General features: G+C 39.0%; 1 protein-coding gene across 2 annotated transcripts in view; it reads left to right on the top strand.

Moving 5' to 3' along the window:
• ARHGEF10 (Rho guanine nucleotide exchange factor 10) overlaps positions 1-24,728 on the top strand; it is a 104,159-nt gene extending 79,431 nt beyond the window's left edge. Inside the window, exons 26-29 of one of the 2 annotated variants that reach the window (XM_014948989.1) lie at positions 6,565-6,707; positions 13,177-13,351; positions 20,006-20,128; positions 22,084-24,728. In XM_014948989.1, coding sequence (XP_014804475.1) covers positions 6,565-6,707; positions 13,177-13,351; positions 20,006-20,128; positions 22,084-22,598 — 956 coding nt within the window. In that variant the 3' untranslated portion in view covers positions 22,599-24,728. The remainder of the gene's footprint in view (positions 1-6,564; positions 6,708-13,176; positions 13,352-20,005; positions 20,129-22,083) is intronic. The other variant, XM_014948990.1, reaches the window with a different exon arrangement.
• The last annotated feature ends 27 nt before the right edge of the window (positions 24,729-24,755 follow it).

Here is a 24,755-nt window from a genome sequence, read left to right as displayed (position 1 = left end):
TGGGACTGTTCAGCCGAGGGAAGAAAAGGCTCAAGGGGGATCTCATCAGTATCTTTAAATACCCTAAGGTGGGGGTGGGGTGGAAAGGGGACAGAGCCAGGCTCTTCTCAGTGGTGGAGCCCAGTGACAGGAGCAGGGGCAATGGGCACTAACTGAAACACAGGAGATTCCCTCTGAATATCATTACTGTGGGGGTGACTGAGCGCTGGCACGGGTTGCACAGAGAGGCTGTGGAGTCTCCTGCCTTGGAGATACTTGAAAGCCATCTGGACAAATCCTGGGTAGCCAGCACTAGGTGACTCTGAGCAGGGGGGACTTGACCAGGTGACCTCCAGCGGTCCTTTCCATCCTCAGCCATTCTGTAACTCTGAGTGGAGAAATGTCCAAAGAAACCACTAAGAAATTGAAACAGGACATTTCTTAATGTCGTCCTACTTCCAGGTGCCACTGAGCTAAAGAAGTGCCGCTTGAGATTCACAGCGCAGTGTCCTAATGGCAAAGGCTCTAGGCTCTCAGCTGAAGACATCTCTGTCTTATCAAATGATTATTTAATACATAAACTTTTGCTCTGCTGCCTCTCACCCAGTCTTTAACTCTTTTTTTCCAAGGGTGGCCCAGCTTTAACATAAAGAAGGGATGGAGAATGCCACTGTTGCCACTCTGAGTAGCCCTCACCTGAGTGGCTAAAGGGCTTTTCTGGAAGCCCAAAAATGTGAATCTTCTTTTGTCATAGAGAGAACTGAGCCCACACACCCATCAGAGGAAGCTTCTTCCATGTTTTAATAAAAGCCTGTTCCTGTAGATGTACACTGCTGGGTTGACCCTGAGGATTACAAAAAGAAGAAAATCCTCAACTTTGAGGGTTGCAGTTGAATGTGAAACAAGAACAATGCTGAGGCAATTCTGGCTCTGCACAGAACAGAAGTTTACATTCGTCAGAGAGACCACTGGTAAAAATGTAGGCAGCTCTGAAGTTAGTCAAGAGTTTTGATGATTTACCTGTCCAAAGAGGCCTCATGACACTAATTAGTGATAATTTCCAGAGAATTAATATCAAGGAAAAGGAGCAAAACTGAAAGAAAGTATAAGAGAAAGGGGAAAGGTCAGTTCATTAGCAAGATACCTTGATCAATTCGGCAACACAATAGTCTACTTTGACCAATGCAGGAAAGGAGGAATATGTGAAGTGTAAAGCACTGATGTCAAACTTCAGAGCTTGGGTGGCTCCATGCACTGCTCCAGTGTGTTTGAAGAGTGTGGCTCTGGCACGTGATCACCACTTGAAGTGGTGAGAGATATTGCTATGAAAAGTAAGGAATGGTTAGGGAGAGGACTAGAGCAGTGATGCTGAAAAAGAAATAAATATTGTTGCCTTGACAACGTTATCACTGTTAGCAGTATCACCTAATGCTTCTTACCAGAAGTATGTTGACATTTCTATCAGTCTTACTGACATGTCTCGTATGGGGACTTCCAGCAGCATCCCTCTCTATAATTTTATGTAGAGCTGTGTCAGCTATTTAGCATGAAGAATTTGCTGCATATGTAGGAAAATACGACTATATACATGGGTAGCACAGAACATTCCTAGTTGCACCTTGTCTAGAAGAGCAGACTTGAGTCTCTCATTATTTCCAAGTGATAAGAAATGTGCTAAAGTTTTTACTTCTGTAGCTACCATCTTACTCCTCAACAGTGCTGGTTTACGTACCATGTGATGGAAAAAATGTCTGTGCTCCACTGCACAAATTAAGCAACAACCCCTGTTCCCAGGGCTGTGCTGGCAGCCCTGTTGAAATCATCAATAGTGCTGCTAAGCAAGAGAGGAAGCTACCAACAAAAAAAGCATGTTCAGTTCAGCTCGACTGAAAGCCTAAAGGAAGGGAAAACTACTAAAAACTTCAAAAAGACTTTCCAAGGAGATAAATTATATTTTATTAGGTTATCTCATATGAAGGCTTGAGAGCACCAAGAGATTATAATTATTAAACCCCCTAAATATTAATAAATTATTTATAAATTTAATTAGAAACTTATTTTTATAAAATTTTATAAAATAATATTACTTTCCTTCATTGGGGTTTATGGAAACAAACCACAGAAGGATAAAATAGCCAACATTCTGTCCTATAAAAAGAACATTGTTTTAAATTTTTTCCTGTCTGATTAAATTTGAGTGAATAGAAGGATAACTGATTTTCTAAAATTCATAAAAATCACAAGACTAATAACAACAAATAAAAAAAGACCAATAACAAACTGATGGGAATAATTTCCATACACATTAAATTCTTACGAGCTTATTTTACAAACATAAGATGCCTTATTTTGATGCAGCTAAACACCCTGATAGAAGCATTGCAAGATATTGTTCAATATTGGGGTATAAACCGTGGCATGTAACTATCGGAGAAATATAACTTAAAGAGGGTACTAAAAATAGTGGCATAACACAGATCTATTAATGCATAGACACAGTAGTGCTTAAAAACTGTGTTCTCGTGTTTTAAATGTTCATATAATATGCAAATATCAGAAGTTAGAACACTTTATCTCTCGAAGTCCCTAGATTTTTATATTTCACTCTGTTCTCAGTTTTTGTAGATGCATTTCATTCCTGCAAAGAGGTGTACCTGCAGTTGGTATAGATGCCTATATTCTATTACTGTAATGCTATAGAGACCACCAGAGGCTGTCATGTACTGTTCACTAAAGATTTAGTCTATCTATAATAAGAGTCAGTACCTGCTTTGATGTGCTCAGTTTAAGATCTGAGTCAACTGAAACTTGCAAATACAGTAATTTTTACATGTTGTTAATCTGTGCAAGGACTTCCTTCACAAAGCAGAAGGAAGCTCCCTATCTCTTCTCCCACTGTTTCTCTCCTGTTTCCACATATTTCAGGCTTCAATCTTGTATTTGCTCAGGGTGCAGATAACTGATTTTTCCACATACAGACTTGCCTCTGGTTATAGGATATATATACTGCACGTTGCATCTTATTCAGTATCTATATGCTTACTGCATAGGTAGAAGAAGAATTTATTGTCTGGGCTTTTCAGCATTTCAGAGACAACAATGACCATAAAATCATTCTAAAACTAAACCAATGCTAATTTAGAGAACAGAAACAAGGCATCGATTGAACAGAATTTTTAGACAGGCACTTCTGTGGGTGCTCCTGCTTCTTCAGGCAGATCTCCAGGAGCCACATTATATATATCTCCATGGCTTATTTTTCTTTTGCTCAATTCCTGCTTTTCAGAAAATAGTTTACTGGGCTCCTTGCACTGGCTTTGTCCTATTGTACGCCTTGAGATTTTGTTGGCAAAAGTTTTCTCTCAGCTACTCCTTTTTGCTTCTTTTCTTTTGTCTGAGGAATAGTTTATTAAATCAGTAACAAACCAAGGATTTATAACCTCAAATGAAGCCGTTCCATGTCTTTTGCAAGAGCTGCGCCTAATTTTAAATGGTTAATGCCAGTTGTTGGCCCTGCTTACATAAGTACATCTTGAATCTGCAGGTGTTTGCACAAGTAGAACAGAGATAACACTTATTTTCACTTAGATTTAGGAAGCAGTGAACTTTGGATGGGCCGGGTAATGAGAAATAGCCAACATCAAACAGGAAATCTGTGCAGGCAGGTATTGAATAGGATCTGCTGAGATCGGGAGAAAGAGGCAGAGAGAGTATTCTGTTTTCTAAAAAGTGTGACTTTGATAGTCTTGAAACAACTTGTGAACTAGACACAGACTTGCTAAGTAATTTTGACAATGGGTGATAAAAGTCTTGTTCAGCAAAATGAAGCTGTGATCTTGCTTTTAGGCAGCAGCCTGTGGTTAAAGCATTCATGGAAGCATGTTGGATTACCAGGCTTAATCCCTTGCCTTGCTTGAGAGGATTTGTACCCATGCTTCCATCCCTCAAGAGATTTCCCTGGCTGCCACAAAATAAGAGGAGAGAGATGCACAATGCTTAATTTCTCCTCCTGGTGCCATTCCACTTTGTAGAATTAATTAAGCATTCATTGAGGCAGGGACCAGAACACAGCTGACCCATCATTTAAATGCTGCCCTAATTACCAGACTAGAGAGTCTCCCCCTGCCCTTTTTTTCCCCTCATCTGTCTCAGATGCTGTCTGATCAGAAAGACAGCAATGTTTGCAGGAAGAAATAAAAAAGCACTGCAGAATAGCCTTATCACATGACTAGGGTGTCTGGGAAGAGCTTTGGATTTTTCCTGGGCCAATATATCATGTAGGGTTGCAGTTTCTTTGCATGAAGGACATCAGGTCTCTACCTCACCTTTTTCACATGTCCAATCCCACTGAACTCTTAAAGCTAACTGGATTGTTAAGGGCTGTTCTAACAGCACCAACAGGAAATGGTTTTGAAATGCATATTTGTTGAATCAAATATTCCTAACACTGGTAGTATTCATAACGTGGTTAGCCACCTGAGGACCTGCGTGGAAGCTGAGGGAATAAAGATCCAGATTTTTAAAAGGGAAAACTGCCTTAGATGCTTGAAATGAAATTTAAGCAAGATTTAAATCTCTGTCCATATTTGAGATCCTGAAAATCCCCATACAGCTGTCACTTAAGCATCAGCTCTGCTTTAAATATAATCAATGTATAGCTTGAATGTATTTCCTAGAAAGAGTTGTTGAATTCAGTGAATGGTTTTGTCTGTGCATTAATGCCTTGTTCGGTGTGAACATATAACTACAGAAGAAAAGATAGTTTCTTCCTCAGCATAGCTGCCCTTTGCCTAAATTCTCGGTCTTGATCCTACAGAAGAGAAGGGAAGAATATCCTAGAATTATGCTGGTTTTATCCCTAGAAAGGAAAGAGGAGGATGTTACGTACTGGGTGCTGTTGGGACTCCACAGCCAGCGTAACTTACTCAGAGGAAGGAAGGATCCGCACCCGCGCAGCTCTGCTCCCTGAAGGCTTTGCACTGAAGTGCCTGCAGTGGTTAAATGTTCACAGGGAACAGGCAGCCTCCACTCAGGAACTTAATTGGAGGGTAATGTGGTTGCTAGCAAATGAAAACTTTTCCAGAAGTTTCTTTATTACTAATGGTACATATGAGTCATGAAAGAACACAGAGTGACACCGCTGGGAGAGTTTGCAGCCTAATAACTAGAAACACTCTTCTCACTTGCAAACTAAAGTAATGAAAATTGTTTTGACGGCCTGAAACTAGATGTCAGTTGTACAAAGATGCTTTGGGAAGAGAGCTGCATCCTGAGAGTGACTCAGCGAAGGTCGTGTCGTGCAGATGGCAGAAGCAATGAGAAGTACTCCAGCGCTGAGGCTTCTCATTGTTGTTGTTCTTGCTGCTGTTATTGTGAAGGAGGAACATTCGTACCACTTTACTGAAGCAGATGATAAAAGATGCACTTGTTATTGGGGGAAAAAGAAAAAAAAGTTATACTTAAGTGCTTGCCTAAAGATATGTTTACCTTGGTCTCATCAATCAAAACTGGTGTCAGTAAAGAAGACAACTTTTCTGCAGCTTTTGCAAGCAGAATGCTTTAAAGTCAGGGAATTGGGCCCTTTGGGCATATTTTATCTCAATGTAAAACCAGATACTTTAATAGATTCTGATATTATTACTTAAGCATAATGGATAGAAATGCGATCTTTGAGATTTTATGTTCAATGAGTGCTTAAAATAGAAATAAACTAAAGTAAAAGTATTAAAATTACTATTGGCATATTTAGTGTGTCAAATTGTATGTATAAAGGACACAGCTACAACTATTTCAAGATGCCCATGTTGCTAGCTCTTAAATTTGGAGAGAAAGAATCTGCTAATTCTTGTCTCAAAGAGATGGTATGACCAGAGCAGTAAGTGGAGGCATGCAGTTTTTATCAGAAGGTCTCTGAATAATTGATTGTGCCACACAGACATGCATAATGTAACTTGGATCTGCTAAATGCAGTCCACAGAAAACACTATGGATTATAGTTGCGGGAAAAAATAGGAAAAGTGACAATATGGCACAAAATTAATTTTTAATGTCTTTTTAAGAAATACTCCTTCCGAAATGAAGCATCACATCTAGTAACGGGAAATCCATTCCATCAATGTGCTCTTAGAGAGTCATCTGAGCTCATCAGAACCTACAGTAAAAATCTTGCTGATTACTTTTCACATGGAGGATGATTCCGTCCTAGTTGGAAGTTGATTCATTTTGAAAGAGCTTGACTGTGAGCTCCTTCTGAGTTGGAGAAAACTATATCAGCCATGCGTTTCTGACTGTATTTCCTCTTGAAAGGAAAGCAGTCGTTTCAGAACAACAATGTGGGATTCCTTGTTTATCAATTAATCCCAATAAAATTATTATTTGGGTTTGGTTTTTCCCCTTAATGTTGCATTACCCTTACAAACTTACCCTGGAAGATAAAATTAAAAATAGGAAAATCACATTGTAGCTTGAAGTGGAAACTTGAAGAGATTCAAGCAGTAGGCTTGAGATACAGTGTTTTCAAAACTTTTTTAAAACAAAGATTACCATTTTGTTGTGTATAACCTTTCTTCTTCTTTTTTATTGAAGATGGGACGTGGAACACGGAACCCCAAAAAATAGTTAAACTGGGGGTTCTGCCTGTCAGAAGTCTGCTTGTGATGGAAGAGACCATTTGGGCTGCATGTGGTGGACAAATTTTTATCATCAGCACTGTGACACATTCCATAGAGGTAAGCGCTTTTAAAAGCATTGCTCATGTATTATGCTACAGGGTATAAGTGGTGAAATTTTAAACATTAAAATCTGTTTAAGAAGCTTCACAATTCAGGAAGCTTTTCATAAAATTTGTTTTCAGTTAAATCCTACTCCCCACAGTTTGAAATTCTGCTGCAATCTCACCAACGTGTGCTTCCATTTACCCCCAGATTTCCATAAGGTGCTTGGAACTCACAGGGCAAGAGGTTTGCTTACAAATGAGATCTGAGGGGAGGCAGCAAAGAAGTGGGTGCCTATAGGAATTGCCAGTTAATCCCAGAAAAAGGTTTAATTAAGAGGCTGTCTCTACATGATTAGATGTTGGGGAGACCTTCTCGCTCTCTACAACTACCTGAAAGGAGGGTGTAGAGAGGTGGGGGTCGGTCTCTTCTCCCAAGTCACTGGCAATAGGACAAGAGGAAATGGCCTCAAGTTGTGCCAGGGGAGGCTCAGATTGGATATTAGGAGAAATTTTTACACTGAAAGGGTTCTTAATCATTGGAATGGGCTGCCCAGGGAAGTGGTTGAGGCACCATCCCTGGAGGTGTTCAAAAGACGGGTTGATATAGTGCTTAGCGGCATGGTTTAGTGATGGCTTTTTATCAGTTAGGTTGATGGTTGGACTAGATGATCTTAAAGGTCCCTTCCAACCTAGACAATTCTATGATTCTTTGTTATATGTACCTTGTGATGATTTCATAATATGTTTCTTCAGGGTTTTGCTTCTCATTGGCCTACAAAAATTTACTTTGCATAAGGACATTTTCCAATCAAATAGTCATACAAAAGTGAGCTTTTCTGGAAGAAGAGTGTTAAGGATTCCAGCTCATATTTGTGACCACATTTTCCGGAAAGCATTAAGCTCTCATTTCTGTCAAAATTGCAGCCTCCACAAAAAGAGTGTCTTAGTGGTAGAAAGTTTAGTGTTGATGAAGCGTTAGCAATTAAGCCTCTCCTTCAACCTACAATAGTTACACTGAGTTGCATGATGTTTACAGCCATGAGGTTCTTTCAAACAGGAGTTGTGATGAGCTCACAGCCTCCTCCTTTGTGTGCTTTGTTGCTGCTTTTTTGTTTCATTGATGATCGTGTTTTCTCTCAACAATCGTCTTTTTGGTACAATTGATTCTGTGAGTCATTGTCATGGGTTTGCAGGGAAATAGCTAACATCCGAATTTCCTCTGCCTTTATCTGTGCTTTCTGGGTGATTTGTTTCATCCAAGTAGATTCTTGGATCATGTATTTTCCTACTTTATTCTTCTTTCAAAAGGCTGGTTTTCTTGATAGTTTGAGTGGTATGATGAGGGAAAGATTTTGGAAGAGTGCTTGATAGTGGATAGGTGCTTGAAAGGGACTTTTTTTTATGGCTTCATTGTGGGGGCAGGGTAGCCTCTGGGACACTGCTTAGTGTCCTACAGACTGATGATGAATCTGATTCTCACCAAGAAATGCAGCAACGGCAAGAGATCACAGCCTGAATTTTCCTGTGTGAGGCTGGTTACATACAGCCAGCTCTCTGTAAATAAGTTTGGCAATTCTGGCCTAATTCTATCAGGTGTTACAGCTGCAGTTTGGGCTTTGCTGTGTTGTTTTGGCACAGGAGAACAAAACCAGAGTTGGACTAGTTTTGAGGATTAAAGAATGTATAAACTCTATCAAAATACAGCACAGCATAATGGATTGCAGCATTGAAAACAGAAGTTCAGAAAAATAAAATACCAAATGTTCTGTCAATATCTCTCAGACATGGTAGTTTCATTCTTCAGCTGTTACTACAAGTTTTCTTACAAAAGCATCACAAGAGGTTTCTTTTCATTTCCAGAGTGCTTTGCAGGCTAACCCATCCGTTGTATTCAGAGCTCAGATTATTACGGATCCAATGACTTTTATAGCTACAATTAATATACAGGCTGCTGCAGCAAACAACGTATTAAGAAATGGTGCAACTGAAAATAGCGCGCATGGGTTGAATAATTTCTTGGCACAGAGAATTTTATTCAAGAGTATCATGATTTTTTGTATGACTGGCTGAGGGTCATCTTTTTTATTTCACACGAATATCTACACCATGGCATGTCATCTTCCTCATAGAATTATGAACTGATGATGATTTTCTGCTGCCACGTTACTGGTCCTGAGACACAAGCAGGTACTGATCCTGTTTTCATCATCTCACCAGACTAAACAGCTCAGTAGTGTTATTGCTATTACTCAGTTACCTGACTTGCTTTGATAACTTCTTGAGTTCCTGTTTCTCAAAGCGATCTGCTGTGATATGTATACCGTGTCCATTGGCAATATTGTTTCAATATTATATTATACATAAGGCCATTTAGACTTTGTCTATAGGGAGTATTTCAACAAATATCAGCAGCTGACCACATCTGAGCTACCTCTTCCTTATGGTGCAGAGCAGAAGCTTTGCTGTGTGAAGGGAAACAGCAGCAACAAAATGTTCGTTCTCCCTCTGTGCCCTCTCTTGTTGAGAGTTAGTATTAATGATTTGACTCAAGATTTTTTTGCATAATATTCATCTTTGCTCTATCAACAAGAATCCAGGTGTTGCACAGGGCTCAACTGTTATTCTTTCCTCTTTGCTGAACTCCTTTATATCTCCACATACTTCAGATTACAGCTGCTTGTTTGTTCATTGCTTTCTATCATGGATACACATTACATGCTCTGCTATGTATATTATCGCTAAAGGCACCTGACTTGTTTTGGGGGTGATATTTGTGCAAGCCCGTGAGCATATTCAAGACTATTTTGTAAACCTCATCCTTGTGGGGCACTCCCTGCTTCATAGGTACCTTGTATTTAACTGTCTGAGCGTTTTCCAAGTGCAAAGTACATTATATTGAAAACAATTTTATTCCATGTCTCTTTGCTTTTCTAAGATTCTTATTTAAGCTTTTCTTATTTAATAACTATTAGTAAATTAGTAGGTTTGGCATCCAATTTAATGGGTTGGATGTTACTCACTTTTCCTGCTTTTTCTTCCCTTCTGAAATGGATAAGACTCTCAATTCACTTGTTTTAATGATATGTTACTGTAATAGAATGTTTCAGGAAATATCTTTTATTGGCACCATGCCCCAACTTGGCACAGTGCCTCGAGCTCCTTGGCGAGGGGCATGCGAGAAACGCATCAATTGCTGTTATACATTAATTACATACTCTGATACTCATTCTGTGAAGAATAAATTTATCCTTAGTCTTTACCTTAGATGTGAGTCGCATTGCTGTTGGGTGTAGACCTTGGTCCTGTGGTGGTCTGGGTGCATGTAGGCCCTTAGGCTCTGCAAAGGCAGTCTGTGTTTGTTTAAAAACAACGAAAAAATGCCAGAGTATTTAACAGAATAATGCCACCAACTGAATGGCATTCCATCCTGGTTTGTTTTGTCTTGTTTTTAAAGCTTGGCTAACTCCATACAAGTTACTCTCCTTTTAACAATTCAAGTAGAACAAGCTGAAATGTTCAGCCGAAATCAAGAAAACAAGAAAATCCCTATACGCGAGTGTGCGTTGCCCGAGTACTGCAACTTCTTTAAAGCAGTAGAAGTCATTTGTTTTAGCTTGTGGACCGTGGTACCCATTATGTATCTCTTGTGAAGCTTGAGAAACGGTGGTTCAGTTCTTTGGTGGGAGTGGGCACCCCCCCAACGCCAGACTCCAGCGATGCCCGGTGCTGCTGGACAGGAGCGAGCGATGTTGGACGGCAGCTGAGGCATCCAGAGAGTCTTCTGCAGCCCTCCCGTTGCTATAGAGGTTGAACAAGAGAGCCTGAGGGGAAAAAGCTGCCCTGAATAGAAAGGAATGTAGGTATGAAAACTAAAAGAGAAAAGTAAAATGAAGTTCAATTTTGTTTATTTTTAATAACGGAGGGAATAAGACATTCTTGTCCCTTTGTATCTCTATTTCTTGCTATGAGAAGAAAACAAATATGAAGAAAAAGGCCAGGTATTTGTTTTCAGATAGACATGTAATTGAAATGTCAAAGTTCTGTACAAAAAACATGCATTTGTAAAAGAATGCACAGGTTTGGGTACCTTCCTACTCCGTGTCAGAAGAGTCTTTGAATGAGAAGAATAGTTCTTTTCATACGCTGCTCGTGGCATTGACAATATGACAGTTTTTCTTTTAAATGTCTACGTGTTTCAGTGGACAGCTGTAGGAACAGCAGGGCAGACTAAGTGGGAGTGTAATGACTTGGCTGGTAAAAAAGGAATGTGACAAAAACGCATGTGCAAGTTGTTTACAGTGGTACCAACAGAATTGCCAGCTGTGGTCAGACCACTGCAGAGAAAATTCATTTTTACAATCAGCTTCATTTTTTCTTCTGATTCCAAACAGTGCAAGTTGCTGGTCCGGTTCACTTCAGTGGCCTTGGATCTGTCCCTGAGAAGTTTTCAAAAGTCAGTTGCTCATCCATGTGGCAATGTATGAGTCTGTAAACAGAATTTTTTTGTTTTAAAATCCTGTTTGCATGCATGATGAGAATATCAGGAAATATAAGAGCTGGTTTTGGCTTTGAAAGCTGTTGTTCATGGATGAATTCTTCTGTTGAATTAACTTTATGATTTTCAAATTGTGTATATCATTTAGTAAAGAATGGAATGGAGGTTACTTGTGGAAAACAGTGAATATAAATGTTCCTGCCAGAGGTGCTTGCCTTGCATTCCGCAGTATTGTTATTCAAAAATCAAAAGGTAGTAAGTAACACTCTGAAAAACTGCTAATAGCTGAAAGAAACTCTGTTTATTTACTAGAAGCTGAACATTTGAACAATATTGTTAGCAAATGAAATGGGGGGGAATCATTCCCCCTATTTTTAAACAGCCAATTTCTCAGTGGAAAGTACTAATTTATAGAGTAATAAAGTATGAGAAGGAAAAGAAGTGCCTACCAGATATAGTATCAAAAGTTATACTTTGTCAAATGTTTATTCTTTATCTCTGATCTTACCGTGTTTGTTGAATTAAGACAGTTAATTGAATATCTGTAAGACTAATATATTCAAAACATAACTGACTTAGGCTAAGAGCTTATCCTGAGAAACACATAATTTAGATTTTGACACAAAATCATAAAAATGTAATTCTTAATTGTAATGCATGGAAAATTTAAGTGTGCTTTTACAAGGAGGAAGGGGGTACTTTTGCATTTTATCCGCAAATATAACTAAGTGTATATCATATGTAGTGTGAATATTAGAGCAGATATTTACTTCCATATCCCTCCACAGACAGATTTGTATCCAAGGAACAGCTCGTCATTTATTTAGCCAAGGAAGTTTTATCTTTATCAGAATAGTTCTCTGTGTTTGATAATAGCTGGCACAACATTAAAAGGCTGTTTCCCTTCAGAGACAGTTTACTTACAAGACAAAACTAGAAAAAAAAAATCCCTACTTCTTGTTAATGATTAAAGAACTTTACTACAGCTTTATCTTGCATGTCAAGAGGGCTGTGTAGAGAGCTTTTGGCCTTCCCAGAGCCATGCAGAAGTTGTAACTGAAGGCAATATATCAAGGAATAAGTCTTGATCTAGTGACCCTGAAAGTCTTGCATTATTTACCTTCAGAAGGAGGATTTCAGCCTTTCTAATGGCAAGCGTCAGTATTTTGAAGGACAGAAAAACAAAATGGCTAATACTTGTGAAATTCAGAGTCAAAAAGCAAGCCACAGCATTAAGGCTCACGTAGTTACGTACATACTTGAGCAGATAATGCTGTATTTCTATTCATAAACAGTACTTTCTAAAGATGACTTTTTCTTTCATTCTATTATTCTTGTTCTGGAAGGATCTCTAACAGAACAGAAAAAAAACCCCAAACATTATTGTTTAAAGAGGAATTTTGCTATAGATAAAGTAGCATATTAGGAAAAATCTGCCCACTCACAGGAACCTCATCTGTGATAGTTTGTCCAAAGGGGTATCAATAAAGAAATACAAAATCCTTTTAAATCCCAGCTGTTAAGCGCTTACCAGCCCCTACCATGCAATATTTTTAATAAACACAATATCTAAGTTACTGTGAAGTTACTCTATCATTAGCTAGAACTTTGGTTCAAGAGCTGAGAATCCTTCCATGCTAATGATGATGTATTTTCAAAAAAAGGTAACAGAAAAATTATCAGATCGTACACAGCAGTCAGGACATAACCTGAGCAAAGCAGAAACGGCTTACTTTGTCCTTGGCATTGAGGACAAAGACACAATACCTACACGGAAGAGCTGATAAGGAAAGTTGAATGATGTTCATAGAATCATAGAATACCAGGTTGGAAGGGACCTCAAAGACCGTCTGGCCCAACCTTTCTTGGCAAAAGCACAGTCTAGACAAGGTGGCCCAGCACCCTCCCCAGCTGAATCTTAAAAGTGTCCAATGCTGTAAGTGTTGTTCGGTTGCATCTCCCCACAGAGTCCTTGTTTTCCTTACAGAGCCATTTTGAAGCCCATCAAGAGGAAGGGATGGTTATCTCTCACATGGCTGTTGCTGGAGTGGGAGTCTGGATTGCCTTCACATCTGGATCTACGCTTCGCCTGTTCCACACTGAGACACTGAAACACCTCCAGGATATTAACATCGCCACGCCTGTTCACAATATGTTGCCAGGTACCTGAATGGCATCGTTTGATAACATTTTTGTTTTGTCTTTATCACTGTCGTTCTCCAGAGCGTCATAGATTAGGCCAGAATCAGAAGGTCTGTCTTGGACTTCGAGCCTGATAACTGACTCATGACTGTTTGCTTTAGTAAATCACAGCCTGTTGCCTGCCCAGAAGAACAACGTGTGTAGGGAACAGGCTGCATATCAGCTCTCCTCCTTAGAGGCTATAAATGTAAATATATAGATAAGCAGGTGGATTCTCCTGTTAAGTCATTTTTTTGGTGGTTGCGGAGCAGTAGGACAAAGCAGTCTGCCATGAAAACGTGTTTGCTTTGCAGAGGTTTGCATTTGCTTCTGGAACTTAGTATCAAAGTACGATGGAGTCAGTTTGCCTAGGATCTGGACCAAAAAACCACTTGCTTAATTTTAGTTACATCAGCGGTCCCAGTGATGAACCAGCTGAACCATTCACACCCTCCCATTTTGGAGCGCGCTCAGCGTTTTGATGTTTGGAGCTTCAATTTGTGGAATTAAAAGGTTGGTCTTATAAGTGGAGATGGAACCTGTGGTTGTTTGGATAAAGTTTAACAGATCTTTCGAGTGTTTTGAGACAGAAGCTGTTCAGTCACCCCCAAATCATCAGTGTTGCAGAGAGTTGCACTGGCCTGTATTGGTTTTGCCTGTGGCTAGCACCTCAGCATCGGTGACCACATCGGGTGGGAGCTGTGGCAGTGCTAGGAGAAGGGACAGACAGAAAAGTGATACTGGCCTGGCTGAGCACGAGGTGTCCGTGAGGGTGCCCATGTCTTTTTATCTCTCCCTGTTTATAGACTGCAATAGACCGAGCTCCTCCAGTTCTTATAGGCAATGTGTACGCCAGCTTTATTGCTTCGTTTCTAGCAGAAGCCAGTTCTTCCAGCCCTGAGATATCTTTATAGTCCTACAAGAGTTAGGTATAACTCTTGCATCAAAACTGTTTCGCTTCCTGAGTCTCTGTCATCACGTTTTCTTTCAGACAACATTAGCGGTGCAGTAAAACTTTATTTTAAATTGTGTCCATTTAGATCTCGTTCTAGACAGGGTGGTTTTTACATGTCAGCAAATCGCCTGCCTTTAAATAGGTCATTTGATTAAATTCATCACAGTTATGCAAAGAAATCATGATCAGTTGTAAAAAGAAGATTAACTTTTAATATGTTCTGCTGTTTATCGGGGGTGGAATGGAAGTAGGGCCTCCCTAATACATATTTTCTGCATATAAAAATCTTCAGAAATTTAGCTTTAGTGTTCATTGCCATGGTAATAAAACTGCTGATGTAACATATAATTTTTTTTAAAGAGTTTTAGCTAATTATATCTCCTCAGTGTCATTCTTACCCATTTTAGTTCCCTTTCTTTTTTTCCTGGTGTCTTCACGAAAAGTACTCCAGTGAATGGAAATAGAAATTTATTTCAGGAGTAGAACATTATTACATAAAATGTTCCAAGGGAGAGTCCATTCTAAAAATGAAATGAATTTCAATTATTTAGCAACAGCTCTCGGGCTTGTTTATATGATCCCAATAATGCTGCAACAGCAAAGGCTAAAAGACAGAGGAGTAGGAGGTTTACATAATAAAGCAGCAGTAGGGACCTTTTGGAACTAAGAGCAGCCAAAGAATTAATCAAACTCCGTGTAGTACATACTGAGATTTTTTCTATAAGGAAAAAAAAAAGTAAAACAGAAAGTGAGTGAAATGGCTGCGTATTTACAAAACATGTATTGTGCCTTTACTGAGGATTTTTAAGGACTCTGATTAATGTTTAGAAGGGCTGTATGTGCTGCAGGACATCTTTTGGTTTTAAAGGAAACATCTCTGTTCAGTTTTCTGAAATCCAACATGAGTTCCTTAATATGCAAAAATAACAGATAAGTAAAAATTCAAATTGTATTAAAATGAGAAGAAAATGGTGAAAAAAAGTATTGCTGAGATCCTTAAGAAGAGAGTAAAAAGGCAAGATCTCAATATAACTTCCAAGAAGCTTGGACTTGCCAAGATTTTAGTAGGAACAACAATATGTAATATTGCCCTGATAGGCTGCGTGAGATGTCACCTGTGTCTTCGTTTAAAGCAATGTAAATGAGAGGAGCATCACTTCATGAAGCTAAAGAGATTATTTTGTCATTATATAGTAGAAGTCACTGTCAGGAATGGTCACCATGAGTTACAGTGCTATATTTAAAGGATAGCTGTAGTAACTAATTAAGATAGGGGAGTAGGAGGTTCTCAGAACCTTAGTAACCAGTCCTCGTAGCATTAGATTTTGCCAATTTTGTTCTTAGTCGAAGATGGCTTTAAATATCACTGCCTGCTCTCCTTGTTGTAAAGGATGTGCCTCCTTTGCAGACAACCCTGCAGCAGAGCGGGCAGGGCAGAGTCACAGAGCAGAAGGGAAATGGCACAGGAGGTGATTGTCCTTATGCTTCGACAAAGTTTAGTAACGTGAAAAAGCAGACTGTGTCTGGCAGAAGCCTTTTTCTGCTGGATGTAACTTTTTAAATCTGTGCCAGTCTGCTTATGAAGAATGGAGCTGGGGGGGCTCTTGCTTTCTGGAGTTATGGGAAGTTTGTGTGTAGGAATGCAGGGCTGGAAATGAAACCAGGGGCATGGAGTGGTCTGCAGTACCGTTGATTCATGTCATCAAAAATACTTCCTAATAACGTATAACAAGCCTGTGTTCTATAACAGAACACCAAAAAAGCACAAACCCCATACGAGAAAGGAAAAGAATGGTTGAGAGGAAGAGCATCATCATAGTTACAGGTTGAGGTAACTATTTATTTCACTGTCTGCTGAGCCACAGGACGGCTGGATTGCTTTTCAGCAGCCCAAGCACAGCTCTCTTAGCTAAACAGAAGGCGTACTGAGCAGCAGAGGAAAAAAAAATCTATTAACATTTGAAGACAAATATACACACTTCAGTAGTGCAATGTACTTCATTTGTAGAGCAAGTTTGTGCTTAGCATTTGTGATCTGCAGTTGAAATCTCAACAAAGGCAGCTTTTTACCAGCCTTTATCACGGCTCGCGCCAAAAATAAATCATACTGTACATAAGTAGACAGCTCACTTGTTTTTTTCATAGTCACATTCAATATTTCATTGTTCAAGAACATCCTTAAACATGTTTTTCCTTTCAGCTCTAAAAGAGTTTGTCCTTTTAAAGAGATAACTGTGACCTTGATACATATCATTTCATTGCTCACATGGATGATGACAGGTTACCTGTTTAACAAAGATGTGATTTCTGCTTAAGTTGCTGGATTCTGTTTATATCCATATATCCTCTAATGACATGTGTGTTTCCTGGAAACAGATGAGAAAAGCAAAGAAAGAAAAAAAAAAAAAAAGTATCATTTCCTCTCTGTGGAAAACAAACTATACTTTGAGGCTTCCAGCTTTCTTTTCTGCCCACCCCACCAGGTGCCAGATCATAAAATGCAGTTGTTTTCTGACTTTACTGCTGGGAAATAATAAAAAGATGGGGGAAAATTTTAGGTCAGCCCAATAGATCTGTAGAGTGAGGGTTTTTTATATATAGTAAAAGCAGCATGGTCATATAAGAGGATATACACCAGTGTGCCCTTGCACCTACCTAGGGTTGACTTCAGAAGATCTATGAGGGAACACGTGAGGATTTACCTGGGTCTGATGGTGGTTGTAGCTGAGATTGGAGAATGGTGAACATAGAGCAGAACATAGGCATAACCATTTATTCCTGTTTAAACTTAATTGTTGGCTTCAGTTCTTCGTAGAGTCAAGATCTTCCACAGATTATTTTACAGGTTTTTAAAAGTCCTTCATTGCATTGGGACAGTGTGATCTAAAAGTTGTCATTTAATGATAAGAGTATTTGATTGATTTTGGCATTTATGTTTATCATTTTCCCTGCTTGTTAATTTCTGTGATTACTGCGTAACTCATTCTGGAGAACTGAGTTTACTTTTTTTTCCCTTGGAATTGAAATATATCAAAATAAAAAAATCAAAAAATAGCAAAGAAAAGTATGATATCAAACCTTGGCTAGCAGAAGACAAGTATTTGAAGTGAATATTTTAATAGGGTTTTTTAAATCTAGATATCTTTTTTTTTCCAGTTGTTATATGCTATTTCAAGGTATATTTTCAGATGCAGATGTTTCCTGCTTTTCTAAGACTTCAAAGCAAGTGGTTTTCCTTTTGACCTCACGCTAGATGGTTCATGCTTAAAGTTGTGCTCAGTGTTTAAGATTCTAAGTTGCTGGCTGATAATTTGATCTTTTCACCTGTGGAAGCAGTAATGCATATTACCAAACTTCTCTGGTAATAATTACTGGTTAGAAGTTGCTTCAGGGTTAGAGTATGAAATAATTACTTATTATTCAAGTATTCAAATATTTTATATTATAAATGCTTTAAAAAAACATTAAAGAAGTTTTGTTTAAAAATGTGAGCATCTTGCTTCTGCAAGAGGTTTGAGAGGCAAACATGCAATTGGAGGTTTTGGTAACTTTAAACATTTTTAAATTGTACTGAAGTATTTCTGTTTGCACTTTGTAAAACAAACTTTAAGTGCAATGGAGTGAGGTTAAGCTAACCTGCAGTAACCTTGTGCTTGCTGTGGCACCAGTTGGGGGAGAGGGCTCACATGTCGTACTTAACGTGAACAGACCTGAGCTCTAAATCACAGAATTCAAATACTGATTTTTGAAAACTCCAGTACACAGAGGTGTTTGGGCATCACTCTTTGAACTTCTTTTGTGCTGGAGGAGTGCCTTTGTGTGCTTTGTTTTGGAAACTAAATTAATCCCATTAATATCTCAAAAAACCAAACCAAAATAATAAAAAAAACCTAAAACATTAAAAAAAACCCATCCGAACCAAATCACTCAAACCCCATCAAAAAAAGCAAATTCAGATCTTCAAAAGGCTTACAATTTGGCTTTAGGCATTGACCATCCGTGTTCATCTAGCCAAAGAGAGATGAAGCCACCCTACTGGCACAAACAGCTACAGTTTATGGAAAACAACTTTGGTGTCTCTGAAGGTCTGCATGAGTAGGTGGAACTGCTTCAACTGACTCGTGCTTGTTACACCTGCCGAGGATGACCTAACTGTCGTGCCTGAAGGGTATTTTAGAATGTGGTTCAGGGTAGACAGGGCTGGGATTCCGGATCTGGCCCTGCAGCATACGTGTGCCTTTTACAGCTCACCGTTGCTGGGCTAATACTTTGTTTTTGTAAAGTTCTGTGAGGGAAGATTTGAACTGTGCTCAGCCTCCTGCTTTCCAGTTGAGTGCCTTGGGCTGCAGTCAAGCTGCTCTTTCCCTGCGTTCCCCATGGGTCTGTGATTCATGTATTCTTGGATGTAGATTGGCTTCAAGGGACAAGATGAAATATGCATTCATTTGTGATACACTGTAATTAAGGTTCTTTTCCAAAGTGTGGAACATGTGGGTTCATCCAAGTTATATCAGACATGGAATCCAAATTCTCTGCTTACTGATGAAGTGAGTGACAACTTGAGAGCTATGACAACGAAGGGAATGACTGCTCTGGTAAAGTAAATAATAAATCCCAGAACATGTAGGCTTTGAACCTGGAGGGTTCCAGCAGAGTTTAAGTGCTCCTCCACATGAACTTGGGCCATGGCAGAAGTTTGGGCAAGTAGTAAATTCCATTTCTGAAACTTGGCAAGGCCCTTTTGAAAATCCATCTAAACTGAATCAAACATATTTAGTGAGCATTGCAAGCAAAAATTATTTTGTTTTCATTAGAAAAATAGCAATCCCATAAATAATGAGTTGTAGAAAATCACAGAACAATTTTGATTGGAAATTACTCTGGAGGTCTTCTTGTCCATCCTTCTTGAAGCAGGCCTGATTAGACCTTGTTGTTCAAGGACTTGTCGAGCCAACTTTTTAATATATTTGGATAGGGTGGAGATTCCACAACCTGTTTGAGCAGCTCATTGCAGTGCTTGACCACCCTTAAGATGAAGAAGCTTTTCCCTACTCATAATCCAAATTTCCCACGTTCCAAATTCGAGCTGCTGTGTCTTACCCTAGCACTGGGGACATCAGAATAGAGTCTGACTCTGTCTTCTGTGCACCCTCCCGTCAGATAGGTGCAGGTAGCACTTTTTCTAACCTCTCTTTGTGCACTGTGCACTCCAGTCTCCTGATCAGCTTGGTCGCCTTCCATTGGACTTGTTCCAATATGCCAATGCCATTCTTGTTGCTGGGAGCCAGTCTCCAACAGGAGGACACGGCGCCTCTGGTACAGTTTCAAAGAATAAAAGCTAGGAGAAAAAAGTAATCATGAGCAAGTGAGTTATGGCAATATATTATTGAGGATTGTGATGTGCAATGCCTTTCAGTTTTATTATTGAGAATATATAAACATGGTCTGTTTGTATAAAAGATAATATATTTCTGCTTTTAGATACTGTGATCTAGAGATTTAATAGTATTTAAATTGTCATGTATGTAAAGTTCAATACCGCAATCCAGCAAAATACTTGCCTTGGCTGTGAGTGCTTTGCTGAATGAGACGGAACAGCTGATTGTATTTGCCTGAAGCTCCTTTGATGTAGGCAGAGACCATCACTCTTAAGTAACGCAGCGCTTTTTGGACTTCGCAGGGCAGCAGCGTGTTTCTGTGACCAGCCTCCTGGTGTGCCATGGGTTATTGCTGGTTGGAACAAACCTGGGGATAATAGTAGCATTGCCGGTGCCGCGCTTGCAGGGGATTCCCAAAGTAACTGGTGAGTGGAATTTCTCAAACAGATTATTTCTCTTCTGTCAGTAGTTTAAGTGAACCTGCCAAACGAGATGTATTGTTTAAATATATATCAGAGCTTTGTGATGAAATTTCATGTGTTCTTCTTCCTGAGCTTTAGAGTATTTCCAGATACTTGTCTGGTTTGGTCTCAGTTGAGCTGGGACAACTGTTTTTCTTTAGGGCATAAGAATAGGATAGGCATTAAGCCTGTCAGGATACAGGCAAATATATGGGGATGAGAAGAGAAAACAAACAATCTTTCTTTCAGATTTAGGAAAAATAAATGCATTAAGGTTAGAGACATACGTACTGGAAATCTGGTATATTGTCTAACTGGTTATTCAGTGAATTGGTTTTGTGCCGTTTCTCCCCAAAACAGGATACCTGGAATATATGAGAGCATATATTGAATTTTTTTGACAATGATGAAGATTTTTGCATTTTGGAGAGATGCATTTCTGAGTTACTTTCATATCAGCCCATTTGAAATACAGCCGCGTGAAAGCTGCTGTATCACTTTGCAAATGTTTAAGCTACTAGCAGAAGCAAGATTGTAAAAGTGTGTTTAATAGGGACTTTGCCATGCTCTGTTTTGGGTTCAGGATTCTGCTCGAGCTTCTGCGCTGTGTTAGGGAAGCTGGCAGATTTTCTGAGCCAAGCTGTTTGCAACTCCCTTCAGGGGGAGAAAAAAAAAAAGCTTATGTAACTTTGCAAAATGAAAACGAAATCCTCTGTGTTCAGCAAAATACGCAGCAATAATCTAGTATGACACAGGATAAAAGCTTCTTAAAAAATAGGGAACTTATGTTAGGTGAAAATAAACGCAATCCAAGAAAATGCATAGTTGCAGGATCAAATCTCTCATTTTATTCTCCCGTTTTCTGCTTTGATTATTGTGGTTTATGTCATCTGTATATTCTTGTCTATATTTTGGGTCAAGATTTGTCAGATTTCACAGATACATTTAGAGATCTATTTTTATAGTCTTTGATACCATATTTGGAATTTGAACTGAAAAATTGTGACTCTTCCCAGTTGTGCTTTCAATAGTGATAATTCATCTTTATATCATTGCACTTTCTGTAAAAGCAGAATATCTTTATCATAACCTGGAATGCATTAAGGAGTTGGGGATGGACAGAGTGATTTGTAGGGTTGTAGGGTTTTCCCTTGATAGCCTAGCTCTTTTCCACGTTGTAGCTGATTTTGTAGAAGGCTACTTTTTTTTCTTCTTTTTTTTCTGTGAAAACCACATTTATTGATATTGTTTCAGCTCCTGATTTTGGTCATGTACAATTTGTTTTTCATACATTCTAAAGACTTGCACCGTGTAAATATTCCTTGTACCACCAACATCCCGCTTTTTTTAGCAGTATTTATACTTTTTAAAAAAGAAAAAAATAATAATTGTTCAGTCATTTCCTCATGAATCTGCCATGGTAACTAGACAGCCATCGAGAAGGATGGGTTTAGATTCTGCTGTACAGTGTGGAGGGGTGTGTTACAATGAAACAGATGTTCTTATGCTGTTCTGGAGAGGTACAGAGGCACAATGGGATTAATTGAAAACCACCTATTTTGTTTGTGGATTAGTGGAGAAAACTCAGTGTTACATTTGTGTCGATGCCAACAAAAAAAAGTTAGCAGCATTTCTGTACTCAGGCTGTCGTGAGAACAGAACACACAACTAAAATTCATAATGCCATGTTTCAGCTGATTTATTACTACAGTCCTAAAATGCTTGTGGTGCAATAGATTATTTTTTGGTACATTTTTTTTCCTGTAAATTGTGTGCACGCAATGCAAAAGACAGGCTGGATGCATTTAATAGGTTTTTAAGAGTTACGCTTTTCTGAGCATATTTCAAGAACTAATTATGGTGGAACACTGTGGTAAAATAAATAATGCTCTCTAATTGTGTTTTCCTTCTGGCTCCAGGAAGAGGAATGGTGTCGTATCATGCACACAACGGCCCAGTCAAGTTTCTTGTAACGGCTACGTCTATAAACAAGAAGAACAGGAACAAGCTGAGGAACAGCCTGCCTCCTGGCTCAGAACCTAAAGACGACGACCAAAAGAACGTTCTGCAGAGTGACAGACCTGGCTCTTCCCTCAGTAACACCCCTGACACTGCGGTTTGGCTGGGGGGTTCAGCGGGATCCATTGCACAAAAGAGTGACTTGTCGTCGTCTTCTGGATCCCTTACATTGTCTCATGGATCAAGTTCCCTAGAACATAGGCCAGAAGACAGTAACATTTATGAGCTTTTGAAAGATCAAAATATCTCATTTAAAAGTAAAAGACAGAGATCCAAGAAAATGAAAGCGAGTTCAGTGTTAGTCATTTCTGGTGGCCAAGGACACAGAAGAGTGAACAAGAAGACCAAGCAGCAGCGACAAGATGAACTAGTGTCTTCAGTGATGGTCTGGCAAATCCCACTATTAAATATCTAAGCAAACTAAATCCAAGACACTTTCTGCTATTAAGAAAACCCGTGATGTCCTTTTACAGCAAATGCCAGCTTAGGACCCAAATGGATAGATTTTATACACCTGGGAGCAGTTTCATGAGGCTTTGATCACAGGATTGATGGTTGCAAGACAGAGCCTTCACACACTTAGAAGATTCTGCAGTGTTAGGGTATTGGAGAACATTTAGCCGTTGATGCTGTACTTGATACTAAGAGCAAAAAGGATCTGTTAGACACTTTAAAATGGTTTTAGAATCTCTACTTTATTTATATTCACATTTATAAATATCATAATTATGTTCTATAGCACTTAGGGAATCAAGGAACACATGCCATGCTGGTTTTTGCTTATGTAAATCAGCTGTTGTTTCTTTTTCCGAAGAGACATATTGCATGGATTGTAGATCTTAACAAATTAGCAAATATTTTTAAGCAATAAATAGTCTAATGCAAGCTAATATTAATTTGGTAACTACTATAATAGTGTTTAACAGCATTCCACAAGCCAGAGTTTGGTCTGGACAAAAGCAGTTACGTTAATTGATTGGTATTTGTTTATTTCAACATAGAAAATAGATTTTATTATTATTATTTCTAATGCTCAGTATTATTAAAAAGGCCGCAGTACAAAAAGCTCATTAATTTTCTTGGTAGGTGCAATGTCTGTGACTCAGTTTTGTTATACAGGGAAAATTCTAAGGATGCTACAGCGTAGGGCAAATAGAAAATACAGATAGAGGACAGCAGGGCATTGCAGTGTTGCCAATGCATTCTCCCCCAGCAACTTGGTGTCAAAGCTAGACCTGAGCTATGCTGTTTGTAAGGAGGTATGCACATCCAGTAAAGTAATAATGATATTATTAATTAAATAGAATTTAAGAGAAATATATTAGTATTGGAATACCTATAGGAAGTGCAGGTAATCACTGTGGGTATAGGTCCTACATCAATTGATTTGTGCTATATCCTCATTTGAAACCTGTCAAATAATGACACAGCACAACAGCAGAGGTATGGTCACATCTGAGTGGCGGCCACCTCTTTTCACCCACAGTTTCAGCACAGCAAAGAATGTTTTTGTAAATGGATATTGAGAAAATAGCCTGCACAGCTCCGTTCACTCAGTCGGGCAAGCGGTTGCTTTGGTCGTGTTAGGGGGCTGAATTCTACAGAGACCTCATCGTTGTTTCTTAATGAATCGATGTATTTCCAAAGGAAACTTTGAATTTGGGATTCCTACTGAAATGGCTTTCTGTGCTAGTCTCTGCACATGTGAAATATAAGACAAAGCTTTCAGCTCACAAAGGTGTTGCCAAAAATGGTGATGAGACAACATCCTTCAGTCAAAATATGTTTAATACAGATAAGATGTTAAATCGAGTCACTGGGAACATCCTTTTCCCTCGTCAATAGACTGAAAGATCCAGAGAAATTGGGAGGATTAAGTTTTGTCTGAATACATTAGGAACTCTAATACTGTCCATCAGTTCAGTAAAATGCAAATTAAATCCATCTGAAGATGAACGTTTGCCAGATGCATGCAGCAACTAGAATCAAGTAAAACTTCTGGCTACTTTGGTACCATTATTATTCCAGTAAGGGGATGGTTTGCCTTGAAATTATTTGTTCTACTTCTAATACAAACTCTTTGATTCCACCATGTTTTGTTTCAATCTGCCTAGTTTAAATCAACATCAACCATACATTTGCCCATGACATTTCAAGGTAAATAGTACTAGAGATGGAATTATTTTGTTCTATATAAGATAAAGGGTTGTGGTTTTTTTTTCAAAATAGCAGTAGTTTTTTGTTTCTAAAATGTTGATGAAATTTATTTTCTTTCTTTTGCATCAGATCTGTGCATCTCTCAGATTTTCAGTCTGTCTGCTCTAAAAAGCAAACCTCTATTGAGGTGACCCCAAAATCAGTGAGTGGCCTGACTTACAGGTTTGACAGAGCACTGGAGTAACATCAGGTCTTCCCTGACAGCGAGTACGTGGGACAGAGGGAATGCCAGTGCAGTCAGTTTTTGCCTGCTAGGTGGCACCAAAATAGGCATTTCAAAAATCAGACACCACCCTCCTTCCCCGCCCCCTCCTCCCCCCCCCCGCTTTTTTTCAGAGGTTTTGCCCCCATCATA

Source organism: Calidris pugnax, unplaced genomic scaffold (assembly GCF_001431845.1).
Source record: "Calidris pugnax isolate Ruff unplaced genomic scaffold, ASM143184v1 scaffold141, whole genome shotgun sequence".
Lineage (NCBI taxonomy): Eukaryota > Metazoa > Chordata > Aves > Charadriiformes > Scolopacidae > Calidris > Calidris pugnax.
Note: the sequence above shows the minus strand (reverse complement) of the source record. Positions and strands in the feature narration are given on the sequence as shown.